We start from the raw sequence: 22,995 nt of genomic DNA on the forward strand, positions 1-22,995 counted from the left end.
TCATCTGAGCATGTGCAGACTGAGATTTTTTCAAGAGCTTATAACTTGGCCAAATTTGAGCATTTTTCCCACAAGAATAGCAAAAGGTATGTTTTGCACCAGAATGATCCCCATGTCAAATTTCAAGTCCTAGTTCCAAAGCATGGATGTGCTGGAGTTTATCAGAAAAATGGCTGTAAGAATTTCTTTTAACATGGGGAAAAATAACTTCCTTTTCCCTGATCTCATTCTCTGAAACAGCTGAACCATTTTTCTCTAAACTTGCCCCCCAAAAGTAGCCTGAGGGAGATGTCTGGCATGGAAAATTCTAGTTGTAACGGTTTTAGTATGGCAAAGTTATAAACAATTGAAAAGGGTCTTATAATGGGAAGTGTTCGGTAACCTTAACTTAAAGACAGTGTTACCAGCTCTACCTGTAAATAGACTGTAGAGGTGATCTAAGAAATTAAAGACAAGTAAACATTACAGGTGGATTTGATAAATAGATCAAAATGATGATTAAAAATTGAGTAATAAAACATGTAAAAGATCACAGTATGATAGGATCCAACCAGCATGATTTCAATAAAGGAAAATCATGCCTTGCTAATCTGCTAGTATTCTTTGACTGTGTCAGTAAAGTAATGGTTGACTTAATTTAGACTTCCAAAAGGTCTAGGGCCCTTGCAATATACTACTGAATTGGGCAGTCATGATGGAGGCAAATTATTATAGTGGATCAAAAAGAGAGAGAAGTCTGAGTAGGAGTTAAAGGTTAATTTTCATTATGGCAAAAAACAGTGTGCAGCAACTTTCTGTACAAGAACCGTTGTTGTTTGATGTATTTTTAATAAGCTGGATAAAGGGTGAAGGGGCAAACATTTACAGATGGAACAAAATTTTTAGTCAAGTCCCATGAGGACTGAGAGAAACTCTAGAAGGTCTGTAAGCTGGGTGAATTGGCAACATGGTGGTTGATGCAATTCATTGTTCTTCTTTGACTGGTGCCCCTGTCGGTGCTCCACGGTACGTGCACTTGTGTCCCTGCGCTGCCAGAGAACTTCGGTAGCCGTGTCCATTCGGCCCGCACATGTTCCCTCCCCCCTTCCCCTCCCCCCCTTGTGCTCTGCCATGAGGCTAACCAATGCATGCTGGCGAACCCTCCATTAGTTCCTTCTCAACCACACCTGACTAGACACGGAGCTGTTAGCAGTCCGTTCATCTGATCTTTCTCTTTCTCTTAGCACTTCAATAGTTAGTTAATCCCCTTCTTAGTTGTAGAGCTTCCTTTATTTTCTTTCTTTTTTTTGGGGGGGGGGCTTTTTATTTTCCCCCTGTGTCTGGGGTTGCCCTAGCATGGGGTATGCCTGGTTCACCAGACTTTGAGGTGTGTCTCATGCAAGGAAGTTATCCCTATAACGGATAAACATTCCTGCTGCATCTATTGCCATGGGGAAAGCCACATTTCCCAAAAGCGGGTTCTCTGCCAACATCTCAAGTCAATATCTTGGAAAGACAGAGAACTGAGACTAAAACTCCTCCTCATGGAGGTAGCTCTTCAGCCTTCCCCGGACCCAAGCCAGGAGTCACCCAAATGGTGCAAATCTTCCCCTCTTCCCCACAGCCCTCAACATTTATAGACTATGGGTTTAAGAAAACAGTCGCAGACCCCTCATTAAGTCTTCAAACAAAGAGGGCCATGAGCTCCCTGAGTGAGCCCTGAGCTAGCTGAAAAAGGTCACTGTCTTGTTTGGTATCATCGATACTGTCAGTACGGAGAAGTCTAAACATGTCTAAACATTACCCATAGCTAATGAAGGTCTGAAGCAGCAGGAACGATTGCTGCATCTAAGGACCTGATGGGCATATGCACCAAAGCAACAGTAATGGCAGATAAAAGCAGAAACAGAGACAGTACCACCGCTAAGATGCTGCTGCTGGTATGAGTGTTACCATTAGCAACACCAAGAATGAGCCATCCAGCCTCTAAGCACTCGGTACGGCCCAGATCACTGATCCCTTCATTGCTGCTGGCCCACCAGCAAGCACCATCGGCACCAAGTAGGTTGGCACTTCAGGAATTTAGACACTCTAGAGACCTCATGGTATCTGACATACCAAAGTTTCCCTTGCTCTGTACCAGTGCTAAGTTTACTTTGGACGCTGGACTCTCCACCAGTACCATGTCATGCACCTCCAATGGTGACTCGGAATAGCGAACAGGAGGAGGTTGTTTCCTGTCACTCCTCCCATGTTCCTAATAATGCCCATTACCAACCTGTTTGCTCCTCAACCAACATGGTATGGCCAACAATAAGTGCCACTACCGGAACCCCTTCCACCGCCCCAGTGGCCCTACTGGGATCCCTGGGCGACATACAGACTCCACGCCTCACGAGCATCTAGTGTGGCCCACCATAAGCCTTTGAGACGCTCTTCCTCAGCTGTGGTATTCAGAGTCTCTGAACGTCCAGAGGAGATCCTGGAGGGAACAGGAGGATGGATTCAAGGAGAACCAACATCTCTTCCTCCTCTCCAGAGAAAGCAGTGATGCCCCCTCTGCCATCCCTAGCAGATGACTTTAGGCTATTTCAAGAGCTAGCTAAAAGGGTGGCAGACACATTGCAGGTACCTCTTGAGAAGATAAGAACCTATCGGAAAATCCTGAATATCTTGCACTCCTCTTCTTCCAGAATAGCCCTCCCCATCAATGCGGCCCTTCTGGACCCAGATAAACTTATATGGCGAACCTCGGCATCAGTCATGCTTATCTGCACACAGGCATATCTTTATGCTTCAGCTGCCATTCCAGAGGTCATGCGTCCATGCTGCTGACAGGTTCTGCTTGGTAACAGTCCAAAGCAGTGCGGACCAACTGCATGTTCATTTTCATCATCTGACTCAGATGCCACCAGCAGAAGGTTGATTTTCTTTTTTGGTGGTTTGGGTTCTGTAGTTTCAGCATCAGGGTGTTACTCTTTTAAGGCTTCTGAAAGCATGCTCCACACCTCATCCCTCTCAGATTTTGGAAGGCACTTCAGATTCTTAAATCTTGGGTCAAGTTCTTTAGCTATCTTTAGAAATTTCACATTTGCATCTTTTTTTCATTTTGTCAAATCTGAAGTGAAAGTTTTCTTAAAACAAACATGTGTTGGGTCATCATCTGAGACTGCTATAATATAAAATATATGGCAGAATGCGGGTAAAACAGAACAGGGGACATACAGCTCTCCCCAAAGCATGAAGAGGCACATAAAACTTTAGTGCATCTGGCATGTAAATATCTTGCGACTCCAGCTACAAAAGTGCAAACACTTGTTCTCCCTTTCAGGTGACATTGTAATTAAGAAGTGGGCAGCATTATCTCCTGTATGTAAACAAACTTGTTTCTCTTAGCAATTGGCTTAACAAGAAGTAGGACTAAGTGAACTTGTAGGCTCTAAAATTTTACATTTCGTTTTTGAGTGAAGTTATATAACAAAAAAACCTATATTTGTAAGTTGCACTTCCATGATAGATTGCGCTACAGTACTTGTGTGAGGTGAAATGAAAAATACTATTGTTTTTTTTACAGTGTGTATACTTGTAATCAAAAATAAATATAAAATGAGCAATGTACACTTTGTATTCTGTGTTGTAATTGAAATAGATATATTTGAAAATGTAGAAAAACATCCAAAATATTTAATGAATTTCAATTGGTATTCTATTAACAGTGTGATTAATTGTGATTGATTTTTTTAATCTCCATTAATTTTTTTGAGTTAATCGCGTGACTGTGATTAATTGACAGCCCTAGTTTTGGGCCATTGTTAGTGAGGGACAACTGGTGGCCAATACAGCATTCCAGTCAGCGTTTTTTGCAGCTGACGCTGCAGCCCGGTCTAATCTCTACAGCAAAGGTTATGTGGCGAGCATCCTGGTTGCACCTGTCTGGCTTCCCTAAGGAAGTACACACTACAGTAGAGGACCTCCCCTTGGAAGGCACCAAATTGTTTGCCGAGAAGACTGACACATTCCTCCATATGCCTAAAGACTACAGGGCCACTCTCTGGTCATTAAGGATTTATACACCTGGACAAAAAAGAAAACGTAGTCCGCAACCTCAGCATAAATCCCATGCACCACATTTCCCAATGCAACACTGTTATGAGCCTCCAAGATAAAAATGCAGATTTTCCAAATGTAAACCGTCAGGCCCACAGTCTTCCTCTTCACAATCACTTACCTCAAAACATCAGTTTTGACATCTTGGTTGAGGTGCCGACAGACCACTCCCCTCAGTCAACTGCAGCTGACCAGCCCTTCACACCTATTTGGGTACCTCCTTGCTTCATTCCACAACTGGTAAAGAACAATATCTGACCAATGGGTTCTGGAAATTATCCACAATAGGTACTCCATCCACTTCATCTCCTCCCATCCACTCCCAGCACCCTTCTCCATCTCTGTTCAGGGACTCTTTTCCTGAGAGTTTATTATGACAAGAAGTAGATCACCTTCACTGTCTAGGAGCCATAGAGCCTGTACCTCAACACCGAGGTGGCAAAGATTTCTACTCTCGTTATTTCCTGATACTCAAGAAGAAGGGAGTTGGAGACCCATAGTGGACCTCAGAGGACTGAACAAATTTGTCAAGGCTCAGAAATTCAGGATGGTCACAGTAGCAGTGATTATTTCATCTTTGGAACAGGGAGATTGGTTTTCGGCCCTCCATCTGCATGATGCCTATTTCCACATATCAATCCTACTTTCTCACAGACAATTTCTCAGATTTATCCCAGGCCAGGACCATTAACCAATACAGAGTATTCCTCTTTGGCCTCTCATCATCTCTGAGAGTGTTCTCCAAGGTCCCCTCCGTAACGGCGGCTCACCTAGTCTCCAAGTGGATTATGATCTACCCCTACCTGAATGCTCGTTTCCTCAGAGCCCGCTCCTTCAGCAAGGCTTGCCAGGTTACTTAAACTTCTGTAGACTTGTCTTTGGAACCGGATCTACAGATCAACGTCCAAAAATAGATGTTCACCCTTGTACAGCTGTTCGTAGAAACCTTTTGTCAGCCTAGTCAGGCTCTTTAGTACTACATTTAGGTCCCTTGTTGGAGTAGGATGTCTGGGTTGGGGGAAAAGGTTTACTATACCCCTGAGGAATCTATTTGTGGTTGGGTGGGAGAGCACTGAGTACCCTGATATTCTGTGATTCTATGGGTGAACTCCTCCCGTTGGTGTAGGCAATGTCTACACTGAAGTGCTACACAACTGTGTTGCTGCAGCGTTTCAAATGCAGATAAGCCTGAAGCCATCAGATTTGACAGTTTTTAAGACTTTATGTCCAATACATTCTATTGCCTGCTAAAAACAAATATTGTTCATTTAAATCTTGGTTTAGCAATGTCCATCTAAATATGTTAATTGCTTTGTTTTTAATGCAATGTTATGTTCTAGGCTTCTTTTTGTGTTTGGTATATACTGCTCAGATTATTTAAATAGGTATGCATATCTTTTATGTGCAGGCTTATCAGTAACAACAGAGCAAATAAATCCTCATGGTTCCAGTGTACGGAAAACAGAAACTAGAGTTGAAGAGGCATTTCGGAACAAACAAAAAAATGCAATAGCGGTTTGGCATAACTCTGCAAATAAATGTGCATGTGAGTACTTCAGATCACATTGTATCAAAGTGAGAGCACTAGCCCAGAGAGCAATGACCAGGGATTTGATATACACCTAGAAAAGGACTATTATTTCTGTAAAATACCTGTTTTAGTTAGTGATTTCTTTTATTTCCCCTGTAGAAATAGCTCTTGTGTCTTTAAGAGGCATCCATTTTCCAACGTCATTAAATCTCTGCTTAGGCAACCATTGAAAGGAAGTGGAAAGCAGGATTTCAAACTGTTTTTGCAATGCAAAAAATACAAGTATTGCAATAGCTTTAAAATATTTTTTTCAGTGTAAAATAATTCTAACCCCAGAAAAAGATAATTTTTTATTCATCTTAAGAAGGTTTTCAATTTACCATCTTTGTGTTTCACATTTGTACATAATTAAATATTTCCTGTATTAAATGGTCTATAAGGCAGTTTTTTATGGTAGAAATTAGGCTTTAATTTGCTTGCAGGAATCCAGTTGTGAGCAACTAAAGTGTCCAGTGCTGAAAGCTGATGGGCACCCTCAACTTACCTCATTTAAATAAATGGAAGATGAGGTTGTCCAGCACCTTGCAGAATCAGGACATCAATTCTAAAGTACAAAAGTATCTTGTATTATGTTTGATGGTATGCTGTATAGGTTTTCTGAATGTGGTTTAGGTAATAATAGGGACTAACAACTATTCTTGAGACGTTTACTGATAAACATAATTAAATGAGCTGCAGTGAGCTTGGTTATAAAATTGTACTATGTGAGCTTATTTGACCAACCAGAACAAGGGGGCATATCAGAGGTAATGTGTGGGGGCAATTCACTGAGACTAGTGAATGAGCTTCCAGTTGAAACTGTGGGGTCAGTTATAAATATTTAAGCAAAAACTGGATAACTTCTTAAGGATGTTCACATAGATCGAAGCGGGAAATTTTTTCTCTGATCTTTCCTTTTTCTCCAGTGTACTTTTGGGGGGAAGGGGCTGTGTGTATGCATCCGTCCGTGCATGAGTGTTCGTCCCAGGATATGAGACGCACAAGGTGTGGTAACATCTTTTATTGGACCATCATCTGTTGATGGAAGAGATAAGCTTGAAGAAGAGATCTCTGTAGCTTGAAAGCTGGTCTCTTCTACCAATAGAAGTTGGTCCAGTAAAAGATATTATTCCCTCACCTGCTTTGTGTGTTTTTGGCATGATAATGATGCTACCTTCCTGGCACCAAAAAATGTTTTGGAAATATATAGGATAGATTTGGCATCAAATAATTCCAGTCTGTGGCCTGTATTTGTGGCCTTGTTTCTTGCCCAGTCCTTCAGTTCCTATGCTTAAGGAATTAAATAATCAGCAATATGAAGTAACTGTTTGTCTGAGATGTTCTAAAATAGTGGAAGCAGAAGTTTGCTTTCTGTGTTCTCATTTTGCCACATGAATAAAGAAAAATGTGGACACTTTACATAAAAATAGAGGTAGAAAAGAAGGTGGTCCATGATTGTTTGCACTCAGTCCTTATGTGCCCTAAATCAGATTGCCACACTGTGGTCCATAGAGTGCTTCCTGGTGGTCTTTGAGGTGCTGTGCTGCTGGTTCCTTCCTTCATTTCCAGCCAGGACACTTGTGGAAAGGAGGGTCAGTGCCACTAGTCACTATTGTATTAAAAAAACTTGCTGCTTCCTTCCTCTCTCTTCCTGACCCTCTATAGGTGACGCGCTGGCCGTTGCCTCAGGGGTACAGCGAGGAGCCATCAACGGAAGGAACTGCCAGCTTCTCCAATATATAAGTGCAAACTGAGCTAGTGTCAAGGCACTGTCCTCAGGAAGATCTGGAACTATGGAGAGTGGGAGAGAAGAAAACTACAGGGCTGGCTGAGATTTGGGAGCAGGCAGGAGGCAGTCAGTAACCTAGGTGGTAAGAAGGGAGCTGTGTTAGGCTGCTGCAAGGCTGGGGTGAGGTATCTGGGAACTAGAGGAAGAAATGGAGAATTAAATGAATAGCCAGGATGGACCACCAGTATCTTGGGGAAGAGGGTCAAGGAGGTGGAGGCACAGGATCTGGAGACTAGGGAGAAAGAACTGTGGGGCTTGGGGCCCAGAACAAGCATGAGAAAGAAGTTGGAAGCAGGGAAGGGAGTGAGGGGACGGCCTCAAGCAAAGGAAGAGCAGGACTAAGCAAGGAAGAAGGGAGCTTGAATGGCAGCAGATTGTGGGGCAGGACTGATTTTGTGAGATGGTGGTAAAACAGATTGCAGAAGATAATCTTAGAATCACAGAAACGTAGAACTGGAAGGGACCTCGATAGGTCATCTAGTCTAATCCTCTACATTGAAGCAGGACTAAGTATTATCTAGAAGATTATTTTGTTTATAGAAAAGCAAAAAGGAAATCCTTTGGAAGAGAGATTAAAACTGAAGTACCTTCTACAGATTTCTGGTGACTGTCATAATGTGTGGATAGTTTGTGTGTGATTGGTTTGGAAAGGACTGATTCTGAATGGAGGGGGAATATTTTAGAGCCAGAGTAGGATGTTTTGTGATTTACAGGTCAGTGAAATTCGGAGGGGATGAGGTAGTCTTTGCTATCAAAAAAATTTGGCAACATTTGACTTAGAAACTTAATAGTAATATCAGAAAATGATTGATATAGTTTGATTATATGGGACTAAAACTGTTCTTTATAGTTAACATTTCTGAAACAGACTTCCATTTTTTTCTTTAAGGCTGAAACTAAATTCAATTTTTCCTTATAAATGATGTTGATCTAGCTTTGATGTAGTCTTTTTGTATGCAATTGCAGCATCTTCCTGATCAATTTTCTCTTCCAGGAGATTTGTTTATAACATTTAGAGAATAGTTGCCAAAAATTGTGGTAAGTCATATGAAACATATAATAATAAACCCTTTTATAAAGCAAGCTGTTGCGCATCTTCTCCTTGGGAACCATACTGGAGAAGAGACTTTTTTTTCCCCCTCAGATATTTCAGTGGCTTTGCAAAATTGTAAAAAAAAAGAATGATTCTTTATGCAAAACTACTATTAAAACAAGTTTAGCAAAGAGTTGCAGTTACATTTTATCAAATAAAGATTTATGGTCAAGAATAACCAAGACTAGTGCATTTTTTTATATCACAAAGTCCTATCATTTGGATTTCACCTATTTACTACTTTGTGAAATTGGTGCCATACTTTTAATTTTAATGTTAGTAATGTATTTTGGAATGCTTGTTTATCACTGATTAAAGCTCAAGGTCTCTCTCTATACCAGTGCAATTGTGTTTCTCAGGGTTAAATGACATGGTGAAAAAGGCAGTTGAGCTGCTTCTAGATTGTGACTTCCACTTTTACTACCATTGGTTGAAGCTATGTCACATTGTAGACGACCTAAAAGGGTTATCCTAATAGGAACTGATGAAAATTCATCCCTGAAAATACCAACTGATTGATACCTTCAACTTGGCTCAGTTTAGCCTATTCTTTATTATGAACTACATTCTCTTCTGATATGTTGTTATCCACTGAAGTAAATGAAGTAATTCTGGATTTATACCAAGAGCTAAATTTGACCATATGCTTCTGATTGTGTTTGCTACTTCTCTTGTGCCTCACTATCCATATTGTGAAGTTCAGTGTTGGCATTTTCATAATATCCTTGGCATACTGTTTTCACACTTTGAGTTGATAGTTAATTCTACTTCACGTTACCTTGAAAACATGGATCATTCTTACAGTCAGGCCTCTGAGATATTTTTCTTTTTTACTGTCAGTCAGATTTCTTAAGCAATAATTTAAGTGCAGGGTAGACTTTTCAGTTTTGTGCGTAAAATATTTGTGTAGGGTCAGAATCTTCTTTTACTGGTACTTTTGAGGGGTATATCTTGCCTTTTCTTTGGTATTAAGTTCTGCATCATTTTCCAAAGCTGTTAGAGCTCTGCTGTCTATACAGACAAAACCCAGTGTTTACTAAATATATAAAAGAAATTGGTAGAGATTGCAATTATAAAATGAAGCTATAGCAATTCTGAGGTCCTGGCGAGCAAATAGGCCATGTAGTGTCGGATTAAAATTAATTTAAAATAAATACCAAAAATATAAAATCCCAACACGGTTTGTTATCCCTAGTTCAGTTACACTGGTGGCTGTCCTAGGTAGGGTGTCCAGATAGCAAGTGTAAAAATCGGAGAAGGGGGTGGTGGAGGGTAATAGCCCCCAAAATCGGGACTGTCCCTATAAAATTAGGACATCTGGTCACCCTAGTCCTAGGCTCTGGCAGCTTTCAATGTTTTTACAATTATGTACACTAAATCTGGTAGTACCAATGGGGAATATTTGCTAAAAATAGCTTTGTGTACGCCCCACGTACCCTGGCAAAATAGGGAACCTATAATTCATCAGATCCACCAGTGATAGCAATAAGGAAAGATGTAGTGTAGACAGGACTCAGGGGTGTTTTACCACCATGGCATCTAAGTTTGCCCTATGTGGAGGTGACACTGATGTGACTTGCGTGTAAGTTTTGTGGGAACACACCAGTGACATGAGTGAAGGGTGAGTGGGGTTTACAGTGGTATGACATGAGTGACAGAGGAGCGTGTGTGTGTGAGAGAGAGAGAGAAGTGGATGAGACAGTGCTGGTGGTGTGTCTTGTCCCGGGTAGCTGGTAAATTAGTCATTGCTGAAGCAGTTTAAAATATACGTTTTGGAGGCTACAACAGCTAGAAGTGCCCCTTTAACTATTGCAAAGTTGCTGTAATAAAACTTAGTTCATATTGCTGTGTCGTGCCAGTAGATGGAGCATGTAGCACATTATTTTGCTGTCTTACAGTCAGATGCTTCAGTGTTGCATCCAGATGGTCCCTGTGGGGAAGATTTGCTTTTTTTGCTGTATTCAATAGTACTGTATTAAATTGGTGCAGTAGACTGACCAAGTGCTGTTCTGCTTGCATAAGAACCTGCACAACTTGTTATGTGGAATGAGAGGTGCTCCAAATGTCTTATCCGTGTTTGACAATTGCAGAAAGGAGAATTCTTGTAGATTTATTTTAAAGCTAGTGAAGTATTAAAAATAGAATTAAATTCCAAACTTCAAATTAAAATTTATTTTACAGCAAGTAAAAATAATAGGAGAAACATATTACTGACTTTATCCTACTAGAGTAAGCCAGACTGTCTGTGAAGCTGTCTGTTGCTGAGACCAACCAAGGAAATGACCTGGGGGGGGGAGAGACATACTTCCTGAATAAAACCAATGTTTAGTGTATTTAAGTAAAAGCTGTGGCTTAGGATAGATTAGTCTTCACCAGTGTTTGCAAATGACCTAAGTTTTGATGCCTGTTAACCCTCTGGTGGAAGGATAAAGAAAGCTCTGCTACTTTTTGGGGGGGATGGTGACAATTTTTCTATAGCAATGTTAAAAAGAAAAAAATTCTCTTTCCATTACTCATCCTCTTTTTTCATTCTCACTCCCTCCACGCAAATTCCATTTATTCAGTTTCCTTTCCCTTCTCTTTGAGATGACTTCTGAATGCTTAGCAGACGTTAACTAATATTGACTAGCGACTCTAAAACAAGTGAGAGATCCTGAGGGAGGAGCAGAAACACTGGCTGCCTAATATTTTTTGACAATTTTAACCAGTTTCTGCATTTGTGACCAAAATCTGCACTGTTTATTCTGGAATTTCAACACCTGTGTCTGATGGCATTTTAACTGTCACCTAGAACTGAAGGGTTAAGATGACTGACACTGATTTAAATGCTGGTAGCTGCTGATGCCTTGTCAGGCTAGTGTTTCAAGTGTTGCTGCTTCTGATGGAACTGCAGTGATGATAACATAACAAAGGTAAAAAAAAATTGTGGGCAAGAAGTGTAGACCCAGCCATACAGGCCTCTGCTATATTGCTTCATTTCAAATAATAGATGATGCAGCCTTTTAAGAGGGTGGTTTAGTTAACAAGCCTCCTGAACTTTAAAGGAAACTTTTTAAAACATTAAAAAAATTGTCATCTTCAAAGTGAGTTACACACACTAATTAATCCTCAGAACAATCTTATAATGAGGTAGAGGGAAGTATTATTGACATTGAGTGTTTGAGCGGTGGCTGCAGATGGAGTTACTACCTGAAATTAGAACTCAGGAGTCCCTGTTTTTCTAGCCTGAGGTCAGACAACTACTGTAGATCACGACTATACCATACATAGTTTTGTATTAGGAACATACAAGAATTGCCATGCTGGATCAGAGCAGTGTTCCATTGAAAGCAATTTCATGTCTCTGACATGAGCTAGAAACAGATGTTTCACAGGAAGGTGCAAGAAATCCCACAGTTCACAATCATATATTGCTGATTTTTGAGGCAAACTTCTTAATTATTTTAGTTAATGCCTTTCTAAGCCTTTAAGAATTAGGCTTTTATAGCTTCTAATTTAAAAAAAAAGAAAAAATCCTATGTAACGAAACTATGGAAGTTTTTGTTACTCTTGACTCTCTAGTTGCTTTTTTAATCCCATTAAACTCTTGTTCTCAATATCTGGTGGCAGTAAGTCCCATAGGCTAATTATGGATTGCGTAAAAATAATGTTTTGTTCTTTTTAAATATGCTGCCTTTCAGTTAAATTGAATCTTTTTGTTTTGTGTTATGATAGAGCCAGTGGGAGCTCCTGAATGACTTTTTCTGTATTTTTTTCTTTTGTACACTTCTCTCTCAACACACTTCATATTTGTCTCATCCCTAACTCAAATAATTCCAACGTGTTCAGCCTCTCTTTGTATGAGAAGTCTTCATATGTCTGTAAACATTCTGATCACCAGCCATGTTACATTTACGTCAGGCCCGCAAGGGGACTACTGAGGAAAAGCCTTTTCTCTTGCAAATGAGTTTTTCTGAGTTCACAAGGTTTATACTCAAATCATCAATTTGACCATGAACACTACAGGTATTAGTACAAGAAGACAGTAAACAAAGTATGTGATGATTATGCATTAGATTGTGTAAAGTATTGGGCTAAAGGTTGCTGTACATTGTTACAGAATGTTTTTTGACTTTCTACCTGTAGTTTTGTTTTCCACCTTTTTCTTTTGTGTGCTTTATTTTCTGAGCCATGTTCTTTGGTTCTGTGTTTCATTAATTTTAATTTCTCCTTTTGACATAGAAACCAATCTTGCATCTGTCTGGATTTTTTAAATAAACTTAAAGTAAAAGGCTGTACTTAAGTTAATACTTCTGGAATGGCATATGACCTACGGAGATTTGCAGTTGTTCATAATTACCTCACTTTATTGTTATATGAAGGGTGGTAGTCAGTGGGCCTGAAGAGCCAACTGAATTGGCCAGTCATGTCAACACCTGTAATAGCTACCACTTATATAGATGCTCAACAGGGGTACAAAGGCTCTGGACCATATAGATTGACTGTATATAGCTGGACTCCACAGATGAAGTTAATCTGTTTTCATTTTCTTTTAATTGGCAAAATTTTTCTTTTTAATTTTTGTGTATCTGTCTGCCCTATCCCAAAATTAACTATTGTAATGCTATATAATGATTGGAATGGGAGAAGGTTTATGCTAAATGATGAAAGGATTACATATTCGTGTCTCCCTTCTTGAGTAAGAGAAGTCAGGTTCATCTTTTGAATGCTTGTCCATATATATTCCTCTTTTGGTCAGTATGCCCCCTGTGTACTCAAGTTCAGATTGTTTTGGCCAGCATTGTTCATTGGGGTTGCACCTGTGTGCTGAATGTCCTTGTGTCTCCCACCCAAGAGCATATAGGGTTTGGGCTATCCCCAACCGTTCCTCAGTTGCTTATCACTGCTTGCCTGTGGCTACGAGTTGGAACTTGCAGTGTCCAAGCTTCTTGCCCACTGTGGAGTCTGTCAATTATATTGTAAATAGATAGGTACTTAGCCATTAGGAGTAACCTTTGATATCTAAGAAGAAAAAACTTTTTCTTCTTTGTCTGAAATTTTACCAGGACCGGGGCCAGTCATGATGGAACACAAATCTCCGGCTTTAGAACTGCCCTTTACTCGAGACACTAATGCCTCTTAGAAATGGGTACGCAAAATGCTTATTGTGTCTCAGTGATGTGCCATTTGTAAATTGTTCTTAGAGAACTGAAGGCTAGAGTCTCACCTGAAGTTGCTCTTTTTGAGAAGGCCAGTGCATTCCTCTTCAGACCCTGGATGAAAATCCTGAGCACTCATCCTCAAAAATTATTCCCGCTGGCTTGTCTGCATATGCAGATCATTAGTACTTCGGAAATTACTTGGTTCCAACCTCTTGTCACTGAGGCCCCGGTACCAACACTTTCTGTTCACCTGCCTACAATACTGGCATACTCCATATTGAAATCCTACACTGTGTTGAGACCTTATAGTTTTTTCAGACTCACTGATACTATTGGTAGTAAAGGATATCTCCTTCGGTGCTGAGCACGTCAGCGGTATTGAAGCAGACAATTTAAAAATAACCATGAGTGGTCAGTAAAAGATACCATTATTCAAGATACATTCATCAGGCGTGGTCAAACAGACATAGACCTGGAACACAATCAAAGAGAAAAAACTAGTCACAAGTTCTGTTCCAGAGCAGGGCAGAGTCAAGGATTTGCATCCAACACATTCCTGATCTCCTGGTTCCTGAGTCTAATATATGATTACCATCAGATTCCATTGTTCTAATCTTGATAGTTTTCAGAACACTCAGGCAGGACTCAACCAGAATGATCATGATAGCACTAGGCAAGCCAGGGTTGTTTAGTTCAAAATCTCCGTGAATCTCTCTGTTCAACCTCCAATCCAGTTGCCTCTTCACCCCAGTGTGATATCCCAAAGACGCTGCAGATTCTCCGTTTGGGTCCACCTTTCCTGTACCTCATGGCATGGATGCTGGCTGCTTAAGATCTGTGGAGATGACCTGTTCATCTGAGCTACAGAATATTCTTATGTACTGTAAAGAGGACTCTATGAGGCTTGATTACTCTAAGTGGAAGAGATTTGCAGTCTAGGCACACCACCATCAGTTATCTCTTTGTCAGGCTCAGATACTTGAAATATCAGAATACCTTCTATTGGTAAGAATCTCTGGACTATCTGTGAGCTCCTTAAGGGTCCATCTGCCAATTCAGGAATATTTGACCTCACACTCTTCATTAGCTAGGTTCATGAAGTGCCTTATCTAGCTATATTCGGGGTCTTCTCCTTGGGATCTCAACATTGTACTGACTGGTTGATGATGGGTCCAACTGTTGAGCTACTAGCTACATGTTCCCCGTTTAATTTATCCATCAAAGCAGCCTTTTTTGTAGCAAAGACATCTGCTAGAAGCTGAGGAGATACAAGCACTTGTTACAGGACTTCCATTATTGGTATTTCATAAAGATAGGGTGCCCTTGAGACCTCACTTGAAGTTCCTGCCTAAGATAGTCTGTAATTTCCATCTCAATCAAATAATGTATCTGCCTGTTTTCTTTCCCACATCCATGTTCCAACAAATACAAGGAGGAAGCTAAACTTCATAACTTAGATGTAATTAGGGCACCTTCCTTCTACCTGTCTAGGTCATTTAGGATGTGCCCTAGATTGTTTGTATCTTATGGATATAGGGTGAAAGGACAGGTTATATCAACACAGACACTTTCTAGTGGATTTCTGAATGCATTAAGTTGTGCTATGAAATAGCCAATTTAGATCTACCATTGAGGATTACAGTCCACTCCGTGAGAGTTCAAGCATCCCTTGTAGCATTTTTGAGAAAAGTTTTAATAGTAGAGATATGTAGGGCAGTTACCTGGAGTTCAGAGTATACATTTATCTAACATTATTCCATAGTAACAACATGAATATCTGATGTACACATTGGCAGGACTGTCGTACAATCATTGTTCAGCCAGACTCTTAGGTCACTGCTTGTGAGTTACCAACAATGGAATATATAAATATATATGGACAAGCACTCAAAGATATGGTTACTTACCTTACAGTGAATGTGTTTCTTCTAGATTTGTTGTCCATAGAGATTCAATGATCTGCCCTCATTTCCCACTACTATGGAATCCTGTAACACCTGGATTTTGTGTTGGTGAAGGAACTAAGGGACAGTTGGATTTTCCCAATCTACATCTTGCTACATTTCAGTGATGCATGATGTTATTCTTAGTGTGTATAGTGTATTTGTAAAGGTGCTGTGTAAGCGTAAGCTATTATATTACTACAGATCATCTTTGTAGGACCTTAAGGTCCATATATTTGTAATAAAAGCGAATATTTTTCCACACTAGGTTGTCTCCTGTACAATAAGTTGTCATCACATAAAGCTAATAGAATTTTTTTTCATATGTTATGTCTTGTCATGCATGTTGCCCATTCATTTCATTAGAAGTTTGTAGAATAAAATGGAAACACACATCTGTGAACTGAATGATGACTGAATTTTCTCTTGCATGAAACATAGACAAAAATAACCTTAATTGTTGGGTTGAGAACAATTTGTTAATAAAGCAGAGGCAAGACTCTGTGTGTGTGTGTATTGTAACACATGCACATGCATATGTATTAATATGAATATAATATATTTTATTTTAATCTTCAAAGTAATTTACCATCATCACCCACCCAGTGCACTTTTCTGGAGCTTTTTGAACTTCAGTATCAGTTTGAAGAATTTTGAATGAAAATTATGAGAACATCAAGCTTCTTGCTATGCATAAAAGGAAACAGTTTTTTTTTTTTTAAAAGGTGTGCAATTGTTTAGATACCCATTCCCTTGCTCACTTAGGTGGAGTAATTGGTGATGGAGAGAGTGGGGCTGATGGGTAGAATCATAGAAATGTAGCACTTCAAGGGACCTTGACAGGTCATCTATTCCAGTCCCTGGCACTGAGGCAGGACTAAGTAGTATCTGTATCATCCCTGTCAGGTGTTTGGAGGTTTTCAAGAATGGTTTCTCAAATCATGAAGATTTCACAACCTCCCTAGGTAATTTGTTTCTAACTGTAAGGGTAGTTAAACATTGGAAGTTTTTCATAATGTCAAACCTAAATCTCTCTTGTTGCAATTTAAGCCCATTACTTCTCCTGTTCTCAGTGGTTAAGGAGAACAATTTATCACCCTTTTCTTTATAACAGCCTTTTGAATACTTGAAGACTGTTACCATGTCCCCCTTCAATCTTCTTTCTTAATCTTGAGGTGAGTGAGCTTATTTGGTGGTTTGTTGTTTTTCTTTCTCTTTTGGGTTACTTAAAGTTACGGTGTCAGTCGGGATTCTGTGTTTAGGGACTGTTTGAGACTTTGTTCCCTTGATCATTTTTGATCAGCTTTAGTCAGCCTTGAGATCACTCTTCCCCGGTGTGACTGACGATGGGGTTGGGCTGACATAGGAGAGAAGGTTTTAAAAGCCAGAGGCTAAATGACCAAGAGGAACCAGCAAACGGGAGTTTGTTGGAGGGAGTCGCAATATAATTGCTGTGATTAGGAAAGGCCACATTGCCAGTGTCAATGCTGCTCCTGTCTCCTCCACCTGCACCTGTGTCCAGACAAAGACCCGGGCCATGGATGCCTCAGTCTACAACTCCACACCAGGATCTGGACAGTGGCCTGCATTTCACTTTCATAGAAAACCAAGCTGAGGAAATCGTCCAATGTGAAAGGTGCCTGTGGGTGAAATCTCTCAGGAAGCAGGTGGGGAGAGGTAGAGGAGGTGGTAGGTAGGCTGAAGAGCATCCATGCACACAAGGAATTCATTGAGAATATTCATATGGAGACTGCCAAGGCTGAGGAAACTATCTAGCTAGAGAAGACAGCTGTCTCATCACCGGGGTAGGAGGATATGGCTCTGTCACAGGGAGGACACTGGCTGCTGGTTACTTCAGGCAGCAGGCAGTGCTCCATCCCTGCTCCCACCCTACTTATCATAATGATGAAAAACAGTTATTCTAACCTGGCAACAAGGGATGAGGAATTGCCTGCAAAGATGAAGGAGGAGAAGCTATTTAGAAAAGCTGGATGAGCACAAGTCCCTGGGGCTGGATGCGCTACATCCGAGAGTGCTAAAGGAGTTGGCGGATGTGATTGCAGAGCCGTTGGCCATTATCTTTGAAAACTCATGGCGATCTGGGGAAGTCCCGGACGACTGGAAAAAGGCTAATGTAGTGCCCATCTTTAAAAAAGGGAAGGAGGAGGATCCTGGGAACTACAGGCCAGTCAGCCTCACCTAAGTCCCTGGAAAAATCATGGAGCATGTCCTCAAGGAATCAATTCTGAAGCACTTAGAGGAGAGGAAAGTGATCAGGAACAGTCAGCATGGATTCACCAAGGGCAAGTCATGCTTGACTAATCTAGTTGCTTTCTATGACGAGATAACTGGCTCTGTGGATGGGGGGAAAGCGGTGGGCGTGTTCCTTGACTTTAGCAAAGCTTTTGACACGGTCTCCCACAGTATTCTTGCCAGCAAGTTAAAGAAGTATGGGCTGGATGAATGGATTATAAGGTGGATAGAAAGTTGGCTAGATTGTCGGGCTCAACGGGTCATGATCAATGGCTCCATGTCTAGCTGGCAGCTGGTATCAAGTGGAGTGCCCCAAGGGTCGGTCCTGTGGCCGGTTTTGTTCAGTATCTTCATAAATGATCTGGAGGATGGTGTGGATTGCACCCTCAGCAAGTTTGCAGATGACACTAAACTGGGAGGAGAGGTAGAAACACTGGAGGGTAGGGATAGGATACAGAGGGACCCGGACAAATTAGAGGATTGGGCCAAAAGAAATCTGATGAGGTTCAACAAGGACAAGTGTAGAATCCTGCACTTAGGAAGGAAGAATCCCATGCACCGCTACAGACTAGGGACCGAATGGCTAGGCAGCAGTTCTGCAGAAAAGGACATAGGGGTTACAGTGGACAAGAAGCTGGATATGAGTCAACAGTGTGCCCTTGTTGCCAAGAAGGCTAACGGCATTTTGGGAGGTATAAGTAGGAGCGTTGCCAGCAGATCGAGGGACGTAATTGTCCCCCTCTATTCGACATTGGTGAGGCCTCATCTGGAGTACTGTGTCCCGTTTTGGGCCCCACACTACAAGAAGGATGTGGAAAAATTGGAAAGCGTTCAGCAGAGGGCAACAAACATGATTAGGGGACTGGAACACATGACTTATGAGGAGAGGCTGAGGGAACTGGGATTGTTTAGTCTGCGGAAGAGAAGAATGAGGGGGGATTTGATAGCTGCTTTCAACTACCTGAAAGGGGGTTCCAAAAAGAGGATGGATCTAGACTGTTCTCAGTGGTAGCTGATGACAGAACAAGGAGTAATGGTCTCAAGTTGCAGTGGGGGAGGTTTAGGTTGGATATTAGGACAAACTTTTTCACTAGGAGGGTGGTGAAGCACTGGAATGTGTTACCTAGGGAGGTGGTGGAATCTCCTTCCTTTGAAGTTTTTAAGGTCAGACTTGAGAAAGCCCTGGCTGGGATGATTTAGTTGGGGATTGGTCCTGCTTTGAGCAGGGGGTTGGACTAGATGACCTCCTGAGGTGCCTTCCAACCCTGATATTCTATGATTCTATGACTCTAAGCTGTGTACCCCCAAGGGGTCAGAGGCACCCTTCTGTCACCCTGACATGGCATCCCGGAAGGTATGCTGCCTGCCAGGGGCCCGTATCTGAGATGCTACAGAGGGATTGTCAAGAATCATTCAGCCCTCTGTCTACTACCCCATGGATCCACTTAGGCACTAATGATACTGCAAGGTATGTCCTGAGCAGATCAGAAGTGACTGTCAGGCTCCAGGTGTAAAGGTGAAGTAATTGGGGGTGCAGGTGGTGATCTGTTTGATCCTTCTGGTCACAGGTAGGGGTCCAGGCAGAGACTACTGCATCCTAGAGGTTAATGCGTGGCTGTTCCGATGGTGTCACCAGGAGGGCGTTGGCTTCCTTGACCGCGGGGTGCTGTTCTGGGGGAAAAGGACTGTGGAGCAGAGATCGGGTTCACCTGCTGAGTAAGGGAAGAGTATCTTTGGATACAAACTGGCTAGTGAGGAGGAATGACTGGAATATTTGTATAGAAGGGTACAGCTTGCTCAGGAAGGACAGGCAAGGAAAAAAGGAAGGAGGTCTTACCTTGATGTTGAGATGGAAATTGGAGACAGATTTGTTGAAAGTCTTTGGGTAAGGATAAAAGGAGTAAAAAAACAAAGGTGATGTCATGGTAGGGGTCTATTACAGACCACCTAATGAGGAATAAGAGGTGGATGAGGCTTTTTTAAACAGCTAACAAAATCATCTAAAGCATAGGTCTTGGGGATGATGGGGACTTGAACTACCCAGAGATCTGTTGGGAAAATAATACAGCAGGTCACAGATTACCCAGCAAGTTCTTGGAGTGCATTGGGACAATTTTTTATTTCAGACATTAGAGAAAGCGTCTAGGGGGAGGAGCTGTTCTAGATTTCATTTTGACAAATAGGGAGGCACTGGTTGAGAGTTTGAAAGTGGAAGGCAACTTGGGTAAAAGTGATCACGAGTTCATGATTCTAAGGAATGGGAGGAGGGAAAACAGAATAAAAACAATGGATTTCAAGAAGGCAGACTTCAGCAAACTGAGAGAATTGGTAGGTAAGATCCTGTGGGAAGCAAGCCTAACGGAAAGGAGAGTTGGCAGGGTTTTTTTAGAAGATAAATTATTAAGGGCACAAAGCAAACTATCCCAATGAATATGAGAGATAGGAAGTATGGTAAGAGTTCACCCTGGCTTAACCAGGAGATCTTCAGTGATCTGAAATTCAAAAAAGAATCACACAAGAAGTGGCAATTAGGTCAAATTACGAAGGGATGAATATAAAAAAAATAACACAGGCATGCAGGGACAAAATTAGAAAGAGCAAGGCACAAAATAAAGTTAAACTAGCTATGAATGTGAAGGGGAACAAGAAAGCATTTTAACAGATACATGAGATGCAAGAGGAAAACCATGGACAGGGTAGACCTCATTCAGTAATTGGAGGGAAAGGCAATAACAGAAAATGCAGCAATGTCTGAAGTATTAAATGTCTTTTTTTGCTTCAGTTTTCACCAAAAAAATTAGCAGTGATTGGACTAACATAATGAGCCATAAGTATAAAAGGGGTGGGATCTGATGCTAAAATAGGAAAAGAAGTAGTAAAGAATTACTTTCACAAGTTAGATGTCTTCAAGTCAGCAAGGTCTGATGAAATACATCCTAGAATATTTAAGAAACTGGCTGAAGAGATCTCTGAGCCATTAGCAATTATATGAGAATTTATGAAAGATGGGAGAGGTATCCCAGTACTGGAAAAGGGCAAATATCATAGAATCATAGAATATCAGGGTTGGAAGGCACCTCAGGAGGTCATCTAGTCCAACCCCCTGCTCAAAGCAGGACCAATCCCCAACTAAATCATCCCAGCCAGGGCTTTCTCAAGTCTGACCTTAAAAACTTCAAAGGAAGGAGATTCCACCACCTCCCTAGGTAACGCATTCCAGTGCTTCACCACCCTCCTAGTGAAAAAGTTTGTCCTAATATCCAACCTAAACCTCCCCCACTGCAACTTGAGACCATTACTCCTTGTTCTGTCATCAGCTACCACTGAGAACAGTCTAGATCCATCCTCTTTTTGGAACCCCCTTTCAGGTAGTTGAAAGCAGCTATCAAATCCCCCCTCATTCTTCTCTTCCGCAGACTAAACAATCCCAGTTCCCTCAGCCTCTCCTCATAAGTCATGTGTTCCAGTCCCCTAATCATGTTTGTTGCCCTCTGCTGAACGCTTTCCAATTTTTCCACATCCTTCTTGTAGTGTGGGGCCCAAAACGGGACACAGTACTCCAGATGAGGCCTCACCAATGTCGAATAGAGGGGGACAATTACGTCCCTCGATCTGCTGGCAACGCTCCTACTTATACCTCCCAAAATGCCGTTAGCCTTCTTGGCAACAAGGGCACACTGTTGACTCATATCCAGCTTCTTGTCCACTGTAACCCCTATGTCCTTTTCTGCAGAACTGCTGCCTAGCCATTCGGTCCCTAGTCTGTAGCGGTGCATGGGATTCTTCCTTCCTAAGTGCAGGATTCTACACTTGTCCTTGTTGAACCTCATCAGATTTCTTTTGGCCCAATCCTCTAATTTGTCCGGGTCCCTCTGTATCCTATCCCTACCCTCCAGTGTATCTACCTCTCCTCCCAGTTTAGTGTCATCTGCAAACTTGCTGAGAGTGCAATCCACACCATCCTCCAGATCATTTATGAAGATACTGAACAAAACCGGCCTGAGGACGGACCCTTGGGGCACTCCACTTGATACCAGCTGCCAACTAGACATGGAGCCATTGATCATGACCCGTTGAGCCCGACAATCTAGCCAACTTTCTATCCACCTTATAATCCATTCATCCAGCCCATACTTCTTTAACTTGCTGGCAAGAATAATGTGGGAGACTGTGTCAAAAGCTTTGCTAAAGTCAAGGAAAAGTATTTATGGTATTTATCTATAAAAAGGTGAGTAAAGACAATTCAGGGAATTATAGACCAATCAGCTTAACCTGGATGCCCAGAAAGATTATGAAGAAAATAATCAAACAATCAATTTGTAAGCACCTAGAAGAAAATTAGGTAATAAATAACAGTCAACATGGATTTGTCAAGAACAAATCCTGTTAAACCAACCCAATATCCTTCTTTGACAAGGTAACAAGCCTTGTGGATGAAAAGACGAAGTAGATGTCTCATATCTCCACCTTAGTAAGGCTTTTGGTACAGTCTCACATGAGTGTCTCATAAACTAGAGAAATACACCCTAGATCAGGGTTCTCAAATTTTTCTTTCTGAGGCCTACCCCAACGTGCTATAAAAACTGCATGGCCCACCTGTGCTACAACTGTTTTTCTGCATATAAAAGCCAGGGCAATTGTCTGGGATCCCATGCCACAGGGGCCCCCACAAAGCTACATTGCTGAGGCTTCGGCTTCAGCCCTAGGTGACAGGGCTCTGGGCCCTGGGCTTCAGGCGTATGCGGTGAGGCTTTGGCTCTCTGCCTTGGGTCCCAGCGAGTCTAACACTGGTCCTGCGTGGCGGACCCTCTGAAACCTGCTTGCAGCCCCCTACGGGGGCCCCTGATCCCTGTTTGAGAACCACTGATCTAGAGGAACCTACTATAAGGTGGGTGTACAACTTGCTGGAAAACTGAGTCGTTAACAATGGTTTGCAATAGAGGTGGAAGAGCATATTGAGTGGGGTCCCGCAGGGATCTGTCATGGATCCAGTTCTATTGAATATCTTTTAAATGGACTCTGAAATCTTTTTATTTACTACTACTTTTTTTTTTTTTTTTATTTTCTCTGGAGTCTGGTCCTTGACTATACCTTGACCAATGAATTTGGACCTTGACAGA

At 41.6% G+C, this 22,995-nt stretch overlaps 1 protein-coding gene across 3 annotated transcripts in view; it reads left to right on the forward strand.

The window, feature by feature from the left end:
• Positions 1–22,995, forward strand: part of ATAD2B (ATPase family AAA domain containing 2B) — a 175,978-nt gene that overhangs the window by 122,134 nt on the left and 30,849 nt on the right. For all 3 annotated transcript variants that reach the window (XM_048845622.2, XM_048845620.2, XM_048845621.2), the window contains exon 24: positions 5,495–5,632. In XM_048845622.2, the coding sequence (XP_048701579.2) occupies positions 5,495–5,632 (138 nt within the window). The remainder of the gene's footprint in view (positions 1–5,494; positions 5,633–22,995) is intronic.

Source organism: Caretta caretta, chromosome 3 (assembly GCF_965140235.1).
Source record: "Caretta caretta isolate rCarCar2 chromosome 3, rCarCar1.hap1, whole genome shotgun sequence".
Classification (NCBI taxonomy): Eukaryota; Metazoa; Chordata; order Testudines; family Cheloniidae; genus Caretta; species Caretta caretta.